Source organism: Sinohyriopsis cumingii, unplaced genomic scaffold (assembly GCF_028554795.1).
Source record: "Sinohyriopsis cumingii isolate HCF-2022 unplaced genomic scaffold, ASM2855479v2 utg000813l, whole genome shotgun sequence".
Classification (NCBI taxonomy): Eukaryota; Metazoa; Mollusca; class Bivalvia; order Unionida; family Unionidae; genus Sinohyriopsis; species Sinohyriopsis cumingii.
The window spans coordinates 1,486,854-1,507,222 of NW_028315934.1; the positions used below are offsets into that span (position 1 = coordinate 1,486,854).

The window sequence follows — 20,369 nt, forward strand, 5'->3', positions numbered from 1 at the left end:
AAAACGCATTCTAAAGCGTTGAATTCTATGGGATAAATCTCCCACGATTTTTGTGCTCGTTAGTGGTACTGACGGCTTATAGTCAGTTTCAGTTTTGAATATAGGAAACACGTCCGTCATTCACTTTAGCGTAAATTATTTGAGCTTCACAAGGAAACATTTTCTAATCAACTAGTTCCATTATGTTATCGACCAACCGATACACGCAGACACATATAATTATTGATATTCCGACAGCAAATGGAGTTTGCCGAAAATTCGTTCATAATAATATTGTCGAGGTTGCAGTAGAGGCTGCACTAGAGGCGTTGTCGTTGAAGCCATCAAGCTGGATTCTGGGATATGAAATAACAATTCACTCGTCTCGGGGATCAACAATATCAAATACCAATATCTCGATTGTCGTTGATAGCATCTAATAGTCAAATTTCGTTGATCTGGTTGTGTCTAGAGTAACAAAAATTATCTGTTACAAGGGTTGTCTACGTGTTGGGAGTTGGCAGCAGCGTCACAAACGACAACACTGGGATTATCAAAGCAGTGAAGAAAACATTAGTTGGTTATGCTACAGATGACAAAACACCCAGCTATTTTGATCTGCTTATGAAATTTCTCATGACGCTGAAACAACGACAAAATAATCACTTCGACTGCTGTAACGCAATAAGGTTGTGGCAATATTTTCCTAATAACGTAAGGCAACTTACCGTGGACAGAATCGATAGTACTCTCGGCCACAAACGCGTAAATTCTTTCTGACATGTCTTGAATGTATCAGACGTAAAGTAGCTTCGTTCGTCAACGAGCGTGACTCTTATTAACGTTTTTTCTTGTTGCGTATCCAATCTGGTCGTAACTGAGTGTTTTCAAGAATTACCTATAATTGTTTACTGATCGGATCCCAACCACGCTGATTGTTTTGCGCAACAGTCGTTGCGATCGTCACTAGTATCAGGTGTATTAAAGTGTCTACCAAGCCAAACTGATATCACATGATGAATACTCGCTGTAAACTCAATTGATTCAGTCGAGTCAGATTTCAGTAAGATCGATATTTGGTAATGGCCTGTTTATTGCAACTCATGTCATTTCGTGTATTCGATGTCCAAATCGCTCGAAATAACGATGACACTCGCCAAGTTCAAGAAAATCCGCCGAATAAGCATCGGTATTGTCAACAGAAATCATATAGTATGAATTATATTTTGTTTTCCACAAACCAATATAGCCAAACTCAACACAAGATTGTGATGCATCATCGGTCACTTCTTTTGGAGTTGGACGCCATGTATTTTTGTAGGACTATATGAGGTACAACAGACGTTGCTGTAAAATAGTTAACAAGCAAATCATCGATGTAGTCGTCATATTTTACGCAATCTTTTCATCGCACGTTGGAGTTATTCCTTCCGAGGAAGATAGCCGAATGGCAGAAGAAACTGATCAAATATTGAGTCATCTCCATCAAATAACAGGACCAGTACGGGGTCACGCTTACTTGATTTGTGCATTTCTTCATAGATATTTCCGTCATAAAATCGTGTTATTTTCTCCCTTGGAAATGTTGTCACTGAATCAGTCCACGCATGTGAAGTATCATCATATAACATTATTGGAGCACCCTTACTATAGTACTTACAAGAATTGTACAATATCTCATTATTGTTTTTTCAATTATTGGAATCTTCAGTGGTTTTTCTATTTTTCTATGTCATAGTAATTCATTAACAGGGTCGAGTTTGTTACGAATGGCTCAAGTCGGACCATCTTCACTGATATGTTCGACAATAAATTATATTCTAAATATATACTTGCTGTCATCAACAAGATTGGTTATAATTGTATATGCTCGTTTGTTATTCATGGTGGAATTAACGGAATTACCATCACCATCAAGTTTAAACTTCGACCAAACATGAGACGCACCTTCCTTGATAAATTCGTTCCTCGCCATTTTAAGAAGAACATCCAACTTTAGCGTAAGTCGTATTTGTTTCCTATCATCGTTAAGTCGGCAAAATGGAACTTGGTGATGTGCTCTGGCTCAATCGCAGATAACCTTATAAACTCTTAGTGTATCGCTTCTAGTGATCTGTTGTAATTTCTTATGAGATTTAAATGTTTTTGATTTTCGCAATACGATTCCGTTCCCGGTATGATCCTGATATTTGTGCTGTATTAGTCTAGATTCGTCCCACCGGTCCATGCTCTATAATGTTTTTTTTCTCTAATATATATATATATATATATATATATATATATATATACACACATAATGGTATTTCTCTAATTATATTTTCATCTAATTAGACTTTTACTAATAGCATAATGATCAACCAAACATGTAACTGTTGTAAGTGGCTGATGATAGGGTCGTCTACACCTTGTCGAGAAATTGTCGCAATGAGTATTGTGGGCTTCATTTACAGAGCGTTCGACGTGGAAGTACCGGACCGAAACCATGCTTAAATTGTGGAGTTGGTGTTAATGGAAAAACACTTATGTGTAGCTTGAGGTGGAAGAAAATATCGTGCGTTGAAATGATACTTCGAGATAAGGAATGCGTCTGATGACGTAAAAATATGAAACAGAGAGGATTACATGGACAGACACTTTACAAAAAAGAAAATGAAATAAGTAAGTGACTGTTCAGTTGATTAAATATTAAATGATCCTTTATAGTTTTCGTGGTTACTAAATGGCGGATGACGTCATAGTGACAGCATGCAGTTGTGACAGCATGCAGATGGACTGGTTGACATGGCATTGTCTCATTTTTAATCACATTTTTTTAAAACTAATGTGAACGAGGAAAAACCTGTGATAAAAAAAAACAACAGATTATTGTTGCATTCAATAAGACATTTGAGAAACCATCAATCATACAAGTGTATCCCTTCTTCGCGTCAGTGAGTATATAATTTGTTGGTTCGTAAAATGTGATATCCACCTAACGCATGTGTATATTTGTATGGTGTCAGATGGCGACAATGTATCGTACGGCTATCAGTGCAAAATGATAAACGCGAAATCCGAAACACGTGTTAAACGAGGAACAGGGGGAGAAGTCGAAAATTACAGGTTTTAGATTAAAACGTTTGCATTAAAGAGTATCAGGATAGATTTAAAGACTAATTATTAAGGCAGACACTGCAAGAAAATGCAGCATTGTCTGAGTTCGCTTGCGCAATGCACTTAGACAGCACATTCAAGGAAACTGTTGACCCTATAAGGAACGTTTACTGAATTGTAATTGAAGTGTTTCGTAAATGAACTGAGTCAATAAATAGAATGAATATGTTAAACATGAAAACAAATGGCCTTATAAGAAATTTAGTTTCAAACGTTTTTTATGTTTTATTGCTTATTTTCATTTCAGTAGTAAGTATATTCAATTTTCAACAGCTTTGCAAACGTGCTCACATGACTCTTCAACACCTTTGCAACGTTACGTTTAATTCCTGTCCAATTATTCTTTAACACAACGAAATGTATATCAAAATGTATCTTGTCCGTAATTAAACCTATCATCCTGCAGCAGATCAGCCAGTTTTTGGTTATAAGGACGGTAGAAATCGTTCAAAATATGTCTTGTTTTAGGTAACATGGGTCCAATACTGACATCACTATCACTGCGAGTGTTTGCGATTTTCTCCTTCAGGGCTCTTTCTATTGTTGTAGTCTGAGTTTCTGCCAAAAAAGAAGAAACATACAAATGTAACATTATGCATTTTGCAAGCAGATGTTGGATATAATTTGAAGATTTTCTATGTTCATCCTTCGGTTTAAAATCCTTCGTACTTTACGTTATTTATTCCTAACGTTATGTCTCGCCTGCTGGCACAATGCATGATAAAAATGTATGAAATATGTGCACTCATTTGGACCAGCGGGTATTAATCTATGAAACTTGAAGTAACGGGACCGAATCCACGAGCTGGCAAATGTCTTTCTCTGCCAACATTATCTTGAAATTTTCATTACTTAAGTCCACAGCCTGCAAGGTAAATACGAAGTTCAACCATTGCTTCTCGGAGACATGCGTCGTTGCATGTAAAACTTGAATTCAGTGTTTGTAAAACACTTATTCCCGTGCCGTGTATTTTGCAAATACAAAAACAAATAAGGCTAAAATTCCATTTGACTGATGCTACTGACGGAGTATGTTCAAGACCAAAGGGCATGATGCAGACAGATCGTAGCTTGGTAATGTCCGAAAACTGTAATACGGTAATTATATATTTTCCTGAAAAGTAAAATGAAAATATTTATAACTAATTTTAACAAACGTTACTATGAAGATGCTCTTTTCTTCAATGCCCTGAAGCCCGAAACACGATGTGTTAATTTACATTGTGTGCTTGTTCCTTGTCCATGATTGAGGGTAGACATTTGGCATAACTAACTTTTGTCATGTTTTTTAATATGTTTACTTGAATTAAGTTTGAGTTCAGGAAATATCCTTGAATACAATCTTACCATGTTATGGCGGAATACTTGTTGATATTATTTGCTGATAGATCAAGACTTCCATCATAAATGGCCCGTATTCAGGGCATTTTCTTGTCATAGGTTGGGTGACAGTCTGTATATAAAGGATTAGGCAAAACAAAATTAATTCTTGTTTTATCATCAGTCTCTGGAAATCTACAATCAAAGTTTATAGTTGGGTTGACTTACAAATTGAAGAATTATTTATTTACACTTTTCATTGGAATTACAAAGTGCTCATTTACATTTTGGACTTGCGCGCTACATTGGAATTATTTTGAGGATTCAGTCAAGGGTAACTAAGATGATATTATCAGGATACACCAAGACAGTCAAGACTATTGTGATTCATTCAAAACAGTCATTAATTTTTGACCGGTTATATTACATTTAGCATTATTTTTTGATGCAATTCACACTAATGCAAGTGTCTTTTGTTGTTGTTGTTGTTGTGGGGTTTTACGCCATTTTTCAGCACACGATAGGTTATACATAGCGGCCAGTATTAATGGTGGAGGAAGAACCCGGGAAAATCCCGGGAAAAACCACCGGCGCACGAGAAGCTACCGCCAAGCTTTCTCACATACCCACATTGGCTGAATCCTAGACTCGAACCCACGCAGACAGAGGTAATATGGCAGTGATCCGTAGAGGAGAGCGCTTTAGACCTCTCGGTCACTCGGGGCCCCGCAATTTCACTTTCTATTCAAAGGAAATACATTTATTTGTGGAGTTTACTTAGCGTGTTGATTTTGCTTCTTTCTGCTACATAATTTAAGAACACAGAGTCGTAACTAAAGATAGAATGACAGGGTGACACGTACACGATATAAAGCAGTCTATAAGTCTGTATATCAAAGGGAAAGAAACTCGTGAAAAATGAATGTTCTCATGAAAATAATTTCTCCTTTCCATGAGTATACCACACAGCAAGTTTAATTCAGGAACGCCATTATACGTTCTTTTAAAAAAATAGCCTTTAATAGCATGCTCATATAAATGTTTTCTTTCTGTTAAAGCCAGATAATTCAAGTGAAATAAAAATATACTATTTATACAATATTTGTCTCCCTTTCGATTACGTTTGTGCAATATTAACCTATTATCTTTCAACCGTCGAGTTTGCGAAAACAAGCAAAACAAATGTCTTGTCTACCCATCATGTATGTGTCAGACTGTTTATTGTTGGATTTGTTCTGCTACAAGTTAATGTTGTTTGAGTATTAGGAACTTTACCGTTTATAAAACCTTTCCTCACATAATAAAATTTAAATTAAATGTATTACATGTAAATATTGCAATCATATGAAAACTATAATATGCTATATTTGTAGAGTATAATAATATGTTAAGTTTATCCGTCCCGTTACTGAATCTATTCAACCTCGAACCAATAGCTATTTATCTTCTTTATCTTCCTTGTTGTACTAGAACGGCACAGTATAATGGTCTGGCATCCAAAATTATGACTTTTGTTGGACTACAACTGCACGGTATGTCCGTCTTGCATCCAAAAATACGACCATTGTTGTAATAGAACGGCATATTATGTCCGTCTTGCACCCAAATGATGACATTTTTGTACTAGAACGGCACAGTATGACGGTCTTGCATCCAAACCGATGATTTTCTCTTGGTACTAGAATGGCACAGTACGGCAGTCTTGCGACCAAATAATGACTTTTGTTGCACTAGAACCGCACGGCATGTCCGTCTTGCATCCAAAACTACGACCTTTTATTGTAATAGAACAGCGTATTATGCCCGTCTTGCACCCAAATGACGACTCTTTTTGTACTAGAATGGCACAGTATGGCAGTCTTGCGACCAAATAATGACTTTTGTTGCACTAGAACTGCACAGTATGACGGTCTTGCAATCCAAATGATGACTTGTGCTGTACTAGTACGGCACAACATGTCGGTCTTCCAACCAAAATGATGACTTTTATTGTACTAGAGAGGCAAAGTATATGATTATTAATATGTTCATTTAGGCCTAATCAGGCATCATAGCATGTCTTTTGATGCAAATATCTTGTCAATATGACTTTCAATTTAGGTTTAGTAGTAATTTTCTAGCTGGATACAGTGACAGCCATATTGGACCTCACATAAGCATCATTTTCATTTAGGACACGCTCTACTTCGTAAGAAGTCATTTGGTGAAAACTCCGTGTCAACGTGCCTTTCTGTTCATGAGGAGTAGGGATCACAAAATATTGTAAATAACTATTGTGGCCATAATCGACGTTATTGTAGATAACTACTGTGGCAATAATTCGAGTTTATTGTAGATAACTACTGTGGCCATTTTCATTGCTAGACGGCGTCATTTTCATTTAAGACTAACTGGACATGATAAAAGTCATATGTTGAAAACTCCAGGTCTATACGGCCTTTTTTTCAAGTGTAGAATTTCGTGTTGACTGCCTTGTATTGTAAATCAGTGTTCTTAAATCGATTTAAGAAGCTTGTACCATGCTCCACCCCAACATCTGACTGCATAATAATCACAGGCTTTGAGTAACCTCTTTACAACAACCAATATAACAAACATAGTTCATGATCACTTTAATAATTTGATTAGCTACCCAACACAGACGGGACCTGACGTCACTGCATGCACTCAACAAATTCCTAGACACTGACATGTATAATATACTGTTAACCTGCGCAAGGTAATATATCACTGCACACAATGTGCGTTAATTAATATGGAAAGGTTTCAGACGAATAATCAAATTTATTCAGGTTTTTAGTTTCAACGGTCAGAAAGGCTAGGATGTATGTAGCATGGAGGATTCCATGTGTCCATAACACAAATTGTGCGTGTGTGTGATTTGGATTTGTAACGTACCTTTAAAAAAATTTAAGTCATATCGCTATGTCTGTATTGTGACAGTTTTTAGTGATGTCTAGCACTGGGGCATCCTGCCGCAGACATGTAGCATGATATCCTACCCAGTCACTTTATCCTGACGACAAGAGTACCAGTGTTGTACTAACATGTATGCATTTGTGTATCATGTTTCGTGCATCGAGCATAATACCCAAATACATTACCATTAGGCACGAAGTATATAGGTCACAATTACCGCTTTTGGTACTAAAGATTTAAAACTTATCAAGAAGCGTCCAGTCACCCAATTTCATGATTCTTTGTGGAATTATATGCACACACAGTCTGCCAAAAAACTAGCGCGAGCATGCGCTAAACGCAAAAGCCTGATAAACCAGCAAAAGATGAAATATAGGTCACGGTGAACTTATGTTAATGTGAGTGACAGTAACGAAACTGGATGTAGATTGTCGTTAATTTCACCTTCCTAGGATGAACAGAGAATAATGTATAATCAAACATAGTATTTAAAAGTCAATTTTTAAAAACAATATTAAGTCAGTGAAACGTAAATTATGGATTTTAATGAATTACTACTGAAATGATATTGTTTTCTGTTGTTATTGATTTTAACGACATTTTAAGTATATTATTGTCTAAATCATGAAAATAAATGTGAGCTAAGTATTATTCTAAACGACACACTGACGTAGCCGACCCGGCCTGGCATAGACGGGTATCAAACACGCAATCCTTGGATTATGAGACTGCCAGATCGGTGAAGCGTAAGATATTTGTTATACTATCATCTACCTACCTCCTTTCACAAAGATACATGATTCTATATAGAACAATATGTACATTGCTTCCAAAAATCACATGTGATCATAAGTTTAAGGAAATAATTAAATAACAAGCACAATGTGAAATGTACTACACAGTGGTCCATTTTGCCGAGTGTAAATCTAAGATACATACATATATGATGATGATGATGTAGCATTCAGTACGATGCATCCCCTTACTAAGTGTCATACTTCTAGAGGTTTGTTGTTCTTGTGGTTGTCATGAGGTTTAAAGCCATTTTTCAGCACAAGATATGTTATACATGGTGTCAAGTATAACTGGTGGAAGAACCCGAGAAAGACCCGGAACGAACGACGGACTGACGGGAGGCTACTGACAAGCTTTCTTACGTACCCACATTGGCCGAACACTAGACTCGAACCAACGAAGAGAGATGTGAGATGGCAGTGATCCGTAACGATGAGCGCTTTAGACCACAACAGGAGGTTAAAAAGAAACAAATTTTGTGATCATAAACTAAACAAAAACACCTAAAATTAAGTAATAACATGTGAAATGTGTGTCTTTAGCTAGTGAAGTGTAACCACACATGCTACAATACACTAACTGTCTCGTAATGGGTGTTAATTACAGAGATAAATGTAATCGTTCAGCTTGATGATTCTAGTCTTGAAACAGATCTGGAAAAAAAATAAACTAAGGACACGAATTAGGTCAAAGTCAAAGAAAGTGAAAATATGGGTCACAGTGAGTTACTTTTGTGAAGAAGCTATAGTGTTCATCAAGATACCCCACCCACCCCAGTGAAATGCGGAATAGTTGTGTTATATTTTCCTAATTTCATAACTTATCTTGGTAACCGATATACAATTCAACTTTTCATAGAAGCCAAATATATTATCTCCTCAAGATATTATAAAAGCAGATTCGGCATCAGCACCATTCCTAGACTCGATTTATTTAGTCGTGTTGTCAGGTAGGCATCAGCTCCATTCCTATACACGATTTATTTAGTCGTGTTGTCAGGTAGGCATCAGCACCATTCCTAGACACGATTCATTTAGTTGTGTTGTCAGGTAGGCATCGGCTCCATTTCTAGACACGATTTATTTAGTCGTGTTGTCAGGTAGGCATCAGCTCCATTCCTAGACTCGATTTATTTAGTCGTGTTATCAGGTAGGCATCAGCACCATTCCTAGACTCGATTTATTTAGTCGTGTTGTCAGATAGGCATCAGCACCATTCCTAGACACGATTCATTTAGTTGTGTTGTCAGGTAGGCATCGGCTCCATTTCTAGACACGATTTATTTAGTCGTGTTGTCAGGTAGGCATCAGCACCATTCCTAGACACGATTCATTTAGTTGTGTTGTCAGGTAGGCATCGGCTCCATTTCTAGACACGATTTATTTAGTCGTGTTGTCAGGTAGGCATCAGCTCCATTCCAAGACTCGATTTATTTAGTCGTGTTATCAGGTAGGCATCAGCACCATTCCTAGACTCGATTTATTTAGTCGTGTTGTCAGATAGGCATCAGCACCATTCCTAGACACGATTCATTTAGTTGTGCTGTCAGGTAGGCATCGGCTCCATTTCTAGACACGATTTATTTAGTCGTGTTGTCAGGTAGGCATCAGCACCATTCCTAAATACGATTCATTTAGTTGTGTTGTAAGGTAGGCATCGGCACCATTCCTAGACACGATTCATTTAGTTGTCTTGTCAGGTAGGCATCGGCTCCATTTCTAGACACGATTTATTTAGTTGTGTTGTCAGGTAGGCATCGGCACCATTCCTAGATACGATTCATTTAGTTGTGTTGTAAGGTAGGCATCGGCACCATTCCTAGACACGATTCATTTAGTTGTGTTGCCAGGTAGGCATCGGCTCCATTTCTAGACACGATTTATTTAGTTGTGTTGTCAGGTAGGCATCGGCACCATTCCTAGACACGATTCATTTAGTTGTGTTGCCAGGTAGGCATCAGCACCATTCCTAGACACGATTTATTTAGTCGTGTTGTCAGGTAGGCATCAGCTCCATTCCTAGACTCGATTCATTTAGTCGTGTTGTCAGGTAGGCATCAGCACCATTCCTAGACTCGATTTATTTAGTCGTGTTGTCAGATAGGCATCAGCTCCATTCCTAGACTCGATTTATTTAGTCGTGTTGTCAGGTAGGCATCAGCACCATTCCTAGACTCGATTTATTTAGTCGTGTTGTCAGATAGGCATCAGCTCCATTCCTAGACTCGATTTATTTAGTTGTGTTGTCAGATAGGCATCAGCTCCATTCCTAGACTCGATTTATTTAGTTATGTTGTCAGGTAGGCATCGGCTCCATTCCTAGACCTGATTTATTTAGTCGTGTTGTCAGATAGGCATCAGCTCTATTCCTAGATCCGATTTATTTAGTTGTGTTGTCAGGTAGGCATCAGCTCCATTCCAAGACCCGATTTATTTAGTTGTGTTGTCAGGTAGGCATGAGCTCCATTCCTAGACAGGATTTATTTAGTTGTGTTGTGCTGAGATTCGTGCAAGAATCACAGAGATTCTATCGCTCTTTTTATGCACATCATTAAGCCATAGTTTTGTTGCCCCGAAAATTATAAATCATTTTGAAGGCGAATCTGAAGCGTGCTATAAATTCAGAAAAGGCCAATTCGTATTTACACATTAACGTCAAATGTTAATTCTTTTTCCAAAAAGCCTTCACTAAGAGTTACGCATGGCAAAGAAATAAAGTACATTTAGAATATTTCTCCTAGTCACATGAAATTTTGAACAACATGTTTTCTATCATTCCGATCACTGCTTATTAGTTCTATGAAATACACTTGGCCTATTATACTACCACGGCGTTACCGTCTTCACAGATTAGACAACATTGATGTATATCGACTAAGCAACTCGGCCACAGTTAGTAGGCAGCAGTTTAGAGAGGGTTTCGGAGCACCTACCGCTTAGCGATGGTATTGAAACGGTAATTTTGGTACAAACATGTAGTTTAGATTCGCAATTCTGGTTATGTTGGTGTGTTTAATTCAGGTTTTTATGCACTCGGTAAATATACTGCATGCATAGAATCATGAAGCTTGACGAGGTGACGCAATTTAATAATTAATGGATCCTCATGATAAAATATGGTCACTGTGACCCATATTTCATGCTTCCCTGAGTTTGCTAAATTTTAGTGTTGTAAGTTTGTTTCTTAAGATCTGTTCGTACTAAAGTGATTAAACTAAGTGATTAGATACAGCTCTATTAATCGATGCAACAAAATAAGGCAACTGTGAGCTAAATTTAAACTTTGTTTTCTAGCTTAAGTTGCATTTTTTGAATTTAACTAATGTCAAAATCTGTTTTTGCAGTATTCATACATATTTGTATATCTACAATAATGGCATTTTTCCATCTCTATTTGGAAGTCTATCTCATTGACGTAAATCGATATGCAAACGGCATTCTTCCCAAAACAATCTCATTTAATACTAAGGGACGCTAAAATCATTGCATTATCTTAAGGAAGCCAATTAATGGCTTAACGAGTTAGGTGAATAGACACATAAAGTGTTGAGTAAAACTGAAAGTAATTATGTGTCAATAGACTATAAATAAACGACATTATCAGGGGAATGGGTGGATAGTGGAAGACAGGAAATACGGATGCGGATTAGCAGTTTAGTGTTAGCTGGGTTGAGGAAGGTCAGAGTGAGACCGAGATTATAAACATAAATGCAAATCAATCAATCAATCAATCAATTGATCGATCGATCATTCAATCAATCTATAAGAAGGACTAGCGAATTAATGTTACAAAGAGACAGACATGCAGACAAAAAGAGTTAGCATGTGTTTATGAGTGTCTGCATGTGTATATGTGTCTGTATGTGAACGTACCTAAACCCAGGAATCGGAAAACAGTTTCCGTGGTTTTCTCTGGTCGTTCTGCATGATCTTCTAGGCGTAGAAATAGAGTATTATTTCTGGGCATCTTTTTCAGGAAGTCATTAATATAGATGTAGTAAAGACCTATCCGTAACCGGCAGTCCTAAGACGTAGAAAAAAAAAAAAAAAAAATTATATATATATATATAGTAAATGTATATCTGTGTGTGTGTATATATATATATATATATATATATATATATATATATATATATATATATATATATATATCCATCAGTCCTAAGACGTAGAAAATATAGATGTTGTAAAGGTATATCGGTCACCGCCAGTTTTCAGAGTTATAATATATCAATATAGCAACGGTCTGTCCGTAACCAACAATCTTTTAAGCAAAACGAATAGTGTGAATACAAGTCTAATACCTGTCAGGAAGTCACTGATACTGATGTAGTTTAGGCATATCAGTAACCTACAATCCTTAGAATTAGAACATATCAATGTAGTCAAGGCCCTCTGTAACCCGCAGTCCTTAGATTTAGAAATTATAGATGTAGTCAAGGCCCTCTGTAACCCGCAGTCCTTAGATTTAGAAATGATAGATGTTGTAAAGGCCTATTCGTAACCGGCATTTCGTAAGTGGAGACAAAGATATTGCCTGTACAAGCGAAGATTTTGTCAAGGCCTATCCGTAACCGGCAGTCCATAGAGTTTTAAAAGGGTATGGTCAGTACACGCCAAGATGTAACGATGGCCTATCCGTTACTGGCAGTACATATAGTTGTACAAAAACTGTACCCTTTACACACTAGTAATTTAGGCTAGCCCGTGACTGACCTCGGGGTCGTTTGTTTTTTTCTTCTCACGTTTATGAGTTAGCCTGTTTTGGGGTCACCTAGAGCTGGTCAAATTGGAGGCAAACCTAGGAAATAGCCCAGGGTCTGCCTAATTTGTCAGTGCGACATGTGTATGACGACACTTGACAATATTCTTAACTGGAAAATAGCTTAGAACGTGCTATGTTCATGCTTAAAATCTTTTCTCGAGTGTTGCTATGGTATTTAATTCACTCCTAAAAAATGTGCATTTATCTAAATTTTACCCGGTAGCGAGGTGCGAAATAGTGCGATCGCACAGGGCCTGCAAGCTTGGGGTGGGGGAGGCTGTAATTGTTGGAGTTTGTTAAAAACCGGATACAATTAAAACATAATTTTTTATAATTTTTTATTATAAAAACTTGATTTTGAAAGCAAGCATGTATTATTGGTGAATATTTCACACAATTTCTTGAGTGATATATAAATTATCTTTAGAGATCCATTTGTCCTCATTTCGCACCGTGACCGAACAATTCTAAAACCACCGCTGTTTCAATAACTAACCAATAAAACTTGAACATTACTGAATACGGAGCAATACGTCTATTTTCTAATTAAGGATGCGCGACGAACAAAGCAGAAAGTTTAAATACAGCAGCGTATACATTTTAGACTTATGTTAATATACTACCCCAGAGTCTCTCTCAAAGTCAAATTATGTCGCAAATTGTGACGCAAAGTTACAAGCTTTATCATTTGTTATGGATATCTGTATCATCTATTTAACTTATAATTTTAATTATAGTCATTTGGATTAATCACGTTAATAGTGTCTTTCTTTAATTCAGTGGCTGGCTAGCACTATAGTCAAGTACATTGTGTTGTAAGAATCTCATTCATAAATCAAGGCCCATCGTTGGGGTCCGACAACAACTATTTTGGTGAAAAATGACACATACTAATTTACATGTAGATCACGTAAATATCACTTGAAAGCATGAGTGTATTTGCCATATAATGCTATTTTCCACGCCCTCATTGTTGATTGGTTGAATAGTTTGATAAATTCAGAACATGACTGTTCCAGATATTTTGATACGTTACGATTTAATTGTTTCTGAATATTTTAATGAATTAGACTATGTTGATTTGATGCGTAGATAGAGACCATGTAGCAAAAATACACGCGCCACATACGCTATTATTCAGCCTTTGCCAGTTTAATAAAAGTAACTGAGAATAAATGACGATTTGTTTAAAATATGTATTCGTTGCATCTAGCAGAGTGGAAAATCTGTAATTTCAACAGTCCGTACTTATCGGATTTCGTAACTATATTTGGGGACTTAAATATTGAATTATGTGAAAGTTTCAGTGATATTCTACGTTCACGGTATTACCATGAAATAAAAACAATTGGATTTAGAACTGATTCTTCAGTGGTGCTAGCGCGGTAGCACATACACATATTAGAACCCTAATTCTAAACATATTGGGACTGTCGCCGAATTAATAAGAAATTGACAGTATAATTTAGGATGTTCTAAAACTCATACATTGAAAGTATTTGTCATTCTTTCACTTTGTTTGAATTAATATTTTATGTAAATAAGTTTATATTGTTGGCAAATTGAATGCGTGTTATGCTTTGTGTTGTGACTTCAGTGTAATCTGATAGACGTAACACAGTTTGATATCAGCATATACACTTTATAGCTATTGTAATATTAAACTGAATTTTCATTGAAACCACGACACATGTTGAAACTGTGTCAATTTCAAAACTTGCGTACAAAACAATAAAAAACAACACATTTTCGCATAAGAAGGCAAGACATAAATAGGCAGCATATCAGTTCATACAATTTAGACTATAGTATCAGTGTATACAATTTAGACTATAGTATCAGTGTATACAATTTAGACTATAGTATCAGTGTATACAATTTAGACTATACTATCAGTGTATACAATTTGGACTATAGTATCAGTGTATACAATTTGGACCTATAGTATCAGTGTATACAATTTAGACTATAGTATCAGTGTATACAATTTGGACTATAGTATCAGTGAATACAATTTGGACTATAGTATCAGTGTATACAATTTGGACTATAGTATCAGTGTATACAATTTAGACTATAGTATCAGTGTATACAGTTTGGACTATAGTATCAGTGTATACAATTTGGACTATAGTATCAGTGTATACAATTTAGACTATACTATCAGTGTATACAATTTAGACTATAGTATCAGTGAATACAATTTGGACTATAGTATCAGTGTATACAATTTGGACTATAGTATCAGTGTATACAATTTAGACTATAGTATCAGTGTATACAATTTAGACTATAGTATCAGTGTATACAATTTGGACTATAGTATCAGTGAATACAATTTGGACTGTAGTATCAGTGTATACAATTTGGACTATAGTATCAGTGCATACAATTTGGACTATAGTATCAGTGTATACAGTTTGGACTATAGTATCAGTGTATACAATTTGGACTATAGTATCAGTGTATACAATTTGGACCTATAGTATCAGTGCATGCAGTTCAGACCAATAGTAAAAATTACCCTAACATTTCAGCTGAATGTAGCTATTTGAACACAAAACTTAAACACTGTATACTAGGATAAAACACATTTTAAGCTTAATTAGTTGAGGCAGGCAAAACAAACCACTAGCAAGTCATGAACTATAGACCTATAAAAATTATATCAGTTTCACTTGAATGTAGAAGATATCATTTTCAGAAGCTTCATATCCAAACTTTAACATTATTAACAACGCTGCGGAGTCAAATATTCTGTCATACTTATCTAGGGGAGACAATTATCTGATAAAAAGGCATGCAATTCTAGAATTTACTCGAGTTCAAACAATTTGAGACACGATCGATCTACTAATGTGCGTGAACTTTGCTTTATTTTATTTTGTAAAATATGTAACTCACCCAAGAGTATTTTCTAATAATTCCATACTGCAAGTTCGATTCGAATCGGTCTCCAAATAAAGCAACTTGAGCATTAAAAAACTCATCCAATCAATATAACAACAAATCACAACATCGTATGACAAGATTTTGGGCAATAATGTTAAAGTTTCTTATTTTAAGATGTTGTTGATGTAAGTCAAAGCAGCATTCTTCACCATATGTTCTATGATACATTATCTAGGAAGGCCAGCATATAAAGGTACATATCAGCAGAAACTATATAAACCACATACGAAGTTTCATCCAGACGCATCCAAGCATGTCCAAATCAAATAATCAAAACCAAGATGATCCCGATAATATGCAGACCTACTGATAGTTATCAAAAGCGTGCACAATATTTTCGTGCAACACCATCAAAACATTTTATTTATAAATAAAAGACGTTTCTATGATATCAGCAAGTTTTTTCTTTCTTTCATAAAAAAATTGTAATTGCTACAGAATCAAGTGAACCTATACGTGTTACTATTACACAAGAAAATTGTATTAATACATACAAATATGACGCCTATATGTGTTCCTGTCAAGTAACCCCGTGCACGTCGTGCTCTTACGTGTTAAAGATAGGTACTTGTGTAATAGTAACAATCACTATCACGTAAGTAAGTAAATATTAATACACAACAATATGTAACTTTCATGTACGTACATGACGGAAATCGATTTCAAGATAAATCGTTCTTACAGCCTCTTGTCTTTGATGAAAACTGCCTAACGTGATCCAAACATAAAGTATATAAGTTCTGTTTCAACAGTTGTCATACTTTTTAACATATATTTAATTAATAATTTGTCTATCTTGCATATGCGGGGTGGTTCTGGATAGCATACAACATAGCGATTAGTAAGCGCAATGAAATCGTTAAACACATGACTGACGATTCAAGTCAAAAGTGACAATACTGTCTGTTAAAAATTACTGACCATAAAAGTCCCATGCATTTACATTTTAAGTTGCTGCTTGTTAATAGTTTTTTTAAATGATCGGACTGAAGCTATCACTAACATCAAACAGGCAACTGTTAATGAATATTGTCTATATTTAAACTAGTTACGGATGCAAAACAGTTTGTGTGTGCACTACACAGTCTAAGAAATCAAGCGGGATGGGTAGGAAATAACTATACAGAATTTAGAATCAAAATGCTGAATCAAACAAGTTTAGAGTATGCCTACTTCATTCTGCTGGTCTGTGTGCTGCAAATATAACAAAAAATAATTTATAAAAATGCAACCATTTTCTTTTCAAATGCAAGTATTTCTATGCTGATAGACAATACACACTGAAACTTACAGATAAAACAAACAACTGACGTGATAAGTCATCTTACGTTTTATGTATGTTTTTTTTGCTTCGGTTTTTAAATTTTTAGAATTTTTATTTCCAATTCTGGCGAAGTGTACTTTGCTAATTGTTTGTTTATGTTACATTTCCTCAGAAATGACCACATCCGATTAACTATAAATGAATTGATACATTGTCAAAGTTTTAAGGATTTTGCAACTGTTTCAAGAATAACTCTCTTGAAAAATCAAGACAGCATGATTAACAGTTTTTGTACCGTAACGTTGCATTTTAGCATCACTCCTTTATTCCATATGACGACTTATCACTTACTGACTGTAACGAAATATTCCGATCATAGGCGCAGCTACGCAGGGAGCGCTCCTGAATACAAGTCCGGTAAATGTTCAGACTGTGCACCACTTTCCTATGGAAATCTGTGGAAGATTTATTTGTCCTCGAAAAATAGAGGTAGTCTGAGTAAAGTCTGTAAAACAAATTAGAAATTCAATGCATATGATCATTTAAGTAAAATATCTGAAACATGCATAATGTGTGTGTGTGTGTGTGTGTGTGTGTGTGTGTGTGTATGTGTGTGTGTGAGAGAGAGAGAGAGAGAGAGAGAGAGAGATGAAAACAGGTCTTGGCATTGATGCATTCAGCAAGCGCAAGCCATTATTCGTATGGGATGTTTCCAATAACAATCGATTTTTAACATGGGTTTGCAAGGAGAATCAAGAATTCGGAAAACAATGCGCTTGTTCCCAGTACACACATACACACATTATCTCACTGGTTACACTGCGACCCTGTCAAAATATGTAAAACCATATGGGTCAGTTAACCACACTTCATGTTTAGGGCAATAAAATCTAGGATTTAAACAGGAAACTAACTGTCGCACACCCCATGACTGAGTCAAGTTATTTCACTGAGTGACGTTCAGCTCAATCTTGCCGATACGCTAGTAGGTAAGTTCATGGCTGCAAGAGACTCGTGCCAAGATCTGTTCAAGAATATGCACTGCATGGTCCCATAATGGTACCTCCAGGCTTACAACAGCCAATGCATGCCAGCCCATGGATAGCATCATTCATCATCTTTACAAACAAAGAGGTGGATCGCATCAGACAACCTGGAGAGTTACCACCTTGGCAACTACGCTCACAGAAAGGTCACTATAAAGCCAAATAAGGAAGGCTATGATACCACGATCCGATTACTCATGGGCCTGTACCCAACGGCATAGTCCATTCTGCGGGTAAACATCATAGAGAACAAGAAAGCGAACATGCCTCTAGCCAGTTGGTCGTGATCTATATGAAGGCACCTGGGCAACCGGCGGTTCAACCTGCAGCTTATAACTGACGAAGCGTCGGCGCCAAGAAACTGGTCCATATAGATAGTGCACAGAGGTCTGGAGCAGCAGAGGGGCTGTACAGACCGAAACTTTTTGCACAATAAACCCCTCCAGGAAACTATTCCTCGATAGAGGGCTTATTTCGACGAAATAAACCCTTCTATTCAGAATACAGGACAAAAAAAAATGTCCCCCGAAAACTCGAAGAGTTTCCAGGGACAAACTCGTTGAGTTTGCACTGACAACTTGGGTTACTTCAATAAATCTGAAACAGTTTCCGTGGCGGGGTCGTTATTGAAAAATCCATGGGTCGGGTCCATCCCCTCTGCTGCTCTGGGAAATGAGTTTCCAAGGAAAAACATTTTTATGTTAGCGGAATTAAATCATTGACAAATAAATAATGGCAAATATTGGAGAAGCACATACGACTAGATTAGCTCGAGAACGTCTCGAAGCAATTCAGAAATTTCTTCCAGTCCGTGATAGTGTCAGACAAAAATTACAACTAAGACAGCAAGCACGGGAAGGCTTTGCAGAGACTACGGAGGAATTATTTAAACCCGTGACCAAAGCTACTGAAAAATCCGCAGCTGTTACCAAAGAGGCTTTAATAGAGCAAAGGAAAATTTTACAGGATATTTCAGCTGGACTTAAACCCCCGCCTCCACCCGATGAAGTTGTTGTGTCAGTACCTGCTGGTAAGCGAGTAACAGGGAGAATTACTGACCCCGCCAAAAGATTTACGCCGGATTATATTGAACTTCTTAAAAATGTACCAGAAGAGAAATTACCTGAGACAATACTGTTAGGATTGATTAGAAGAGATGTGTCTTTAAACCCAGAACACGGTTCTATGACAGATGATAATTTTATCAAATATTCGTATCGTATACGTGAAAATAAAAAACAAATCAGCAGGGACGATACAAAATACGATAGACTTGTAGATGCTATACGTAAACTTGAAATTCCACCATCGCAACCTCAAGAAGAAAAATCACCGTTGCAACACACAGAACGACAACAATATCCTTCACGGCGAAGAGCAATAGATCCTGACCTAACTCCGTTAGGTGAATACGAGGCTGCATCTGAAGGAAGTCCGCGGGGCCAAAAATTCAAACAAACTAGGTCGCCGATAATTAGCTTAACAACATCTTCTGAAAGTTTGCCTCAAGACATTTTATCCCCAAGAATTGTACCATCAACAGGGGAGGGTTTAGGATCCGGTTTTATTGCCTGCCCTAATAATATCATCGATGATGTATCACGGTTGGAAGTTCTCATCGGAGGAAGACGTGCCGGAAACAATTCTCCGGAAATTATAAATGAAGCCGCAGATATCTGTCAGAGACTATTTCAGCGTGGCATCATGGATATCAGCATCTACCGGGGGCTCATTGATGAACTCGCAGACGGTTACCACAGCGACTAATAATTAAATTTGCTAGCAAATTCAGTTAGATAAACAATAATTAAATAAAATGATACTACACGATTCTTTTCGCAGACCAAGAAGTGTCAGAGTAGTAAACTCACGATTACCAGTATACGAGGTTGTTTACGGAGATGGAGTCGGTGATGTTGTTAGGGATTTAGTCACAAGAATCGCTCCGAAAGCTGGACCGTTAGCAAAACAATTCGCGATGAAAGCCGCTGATGTTGTCAAGGATAAAGCCATTGGCACTGTTGGTAGTCTTGCCGGGAAAGCATTTCAATCAATCAAGGATCGACTAGCACAGCTGATACGAAAAAAAAACCCAGTCGAGAGGTTGGTGCCAGTAAAACTACCATCCACTGAAGCTATGCCGGCAAATGTTAGTAGCGTAGTAAATAAGGCCGTAA

The 20,369-nt window shown here is 36.8% G+C and overlaps 1 protein-coding gene across 3 annotated transcripts in view; it reads right to left on the bottom strand.

The window, feature by feature from the left end:
- Positions 1 to 3,344: 3,344 nt before the first annotated feature.
- Positions 3,345 to 20,369, bottom strand: part of LOC149773218 (carbohydrate sulfotransferase 15-like) — a 50,195-nt gene continuing 33,170 nt past the window's right edge. For 2 of the 3 annotated variants that reach the window (XM_089946640.1, XM_089946638.1), the window contains 4 exons: positions 17,498 to 17,651; positions 17,056 to 17,076; positions 12,039 to 12,189; positions 3,345 to 3,690 (listed from right to left, as the gene is read on the bottom strand). In XM_089946640.1, coding sequence (XP_089802766.1) covers positions 3,497 to 3,690; positions 12,039 to 12,189; positions 17,056 to 17,076; positions 17,498 to 17,651 — 520 coding nt within the window. In that variant the 3' untranslated portion in view covers positions 3,345 to 3,496. The remainder of the gene's footprint in view (positions 3,691 to 12,038; positions 12,190 to 17,055; positions 17,077 to 17,497; positions 17,652 to 20,369) is intronic. The other variant, XM_089946639.1, reaches the window with a different exon arrangement.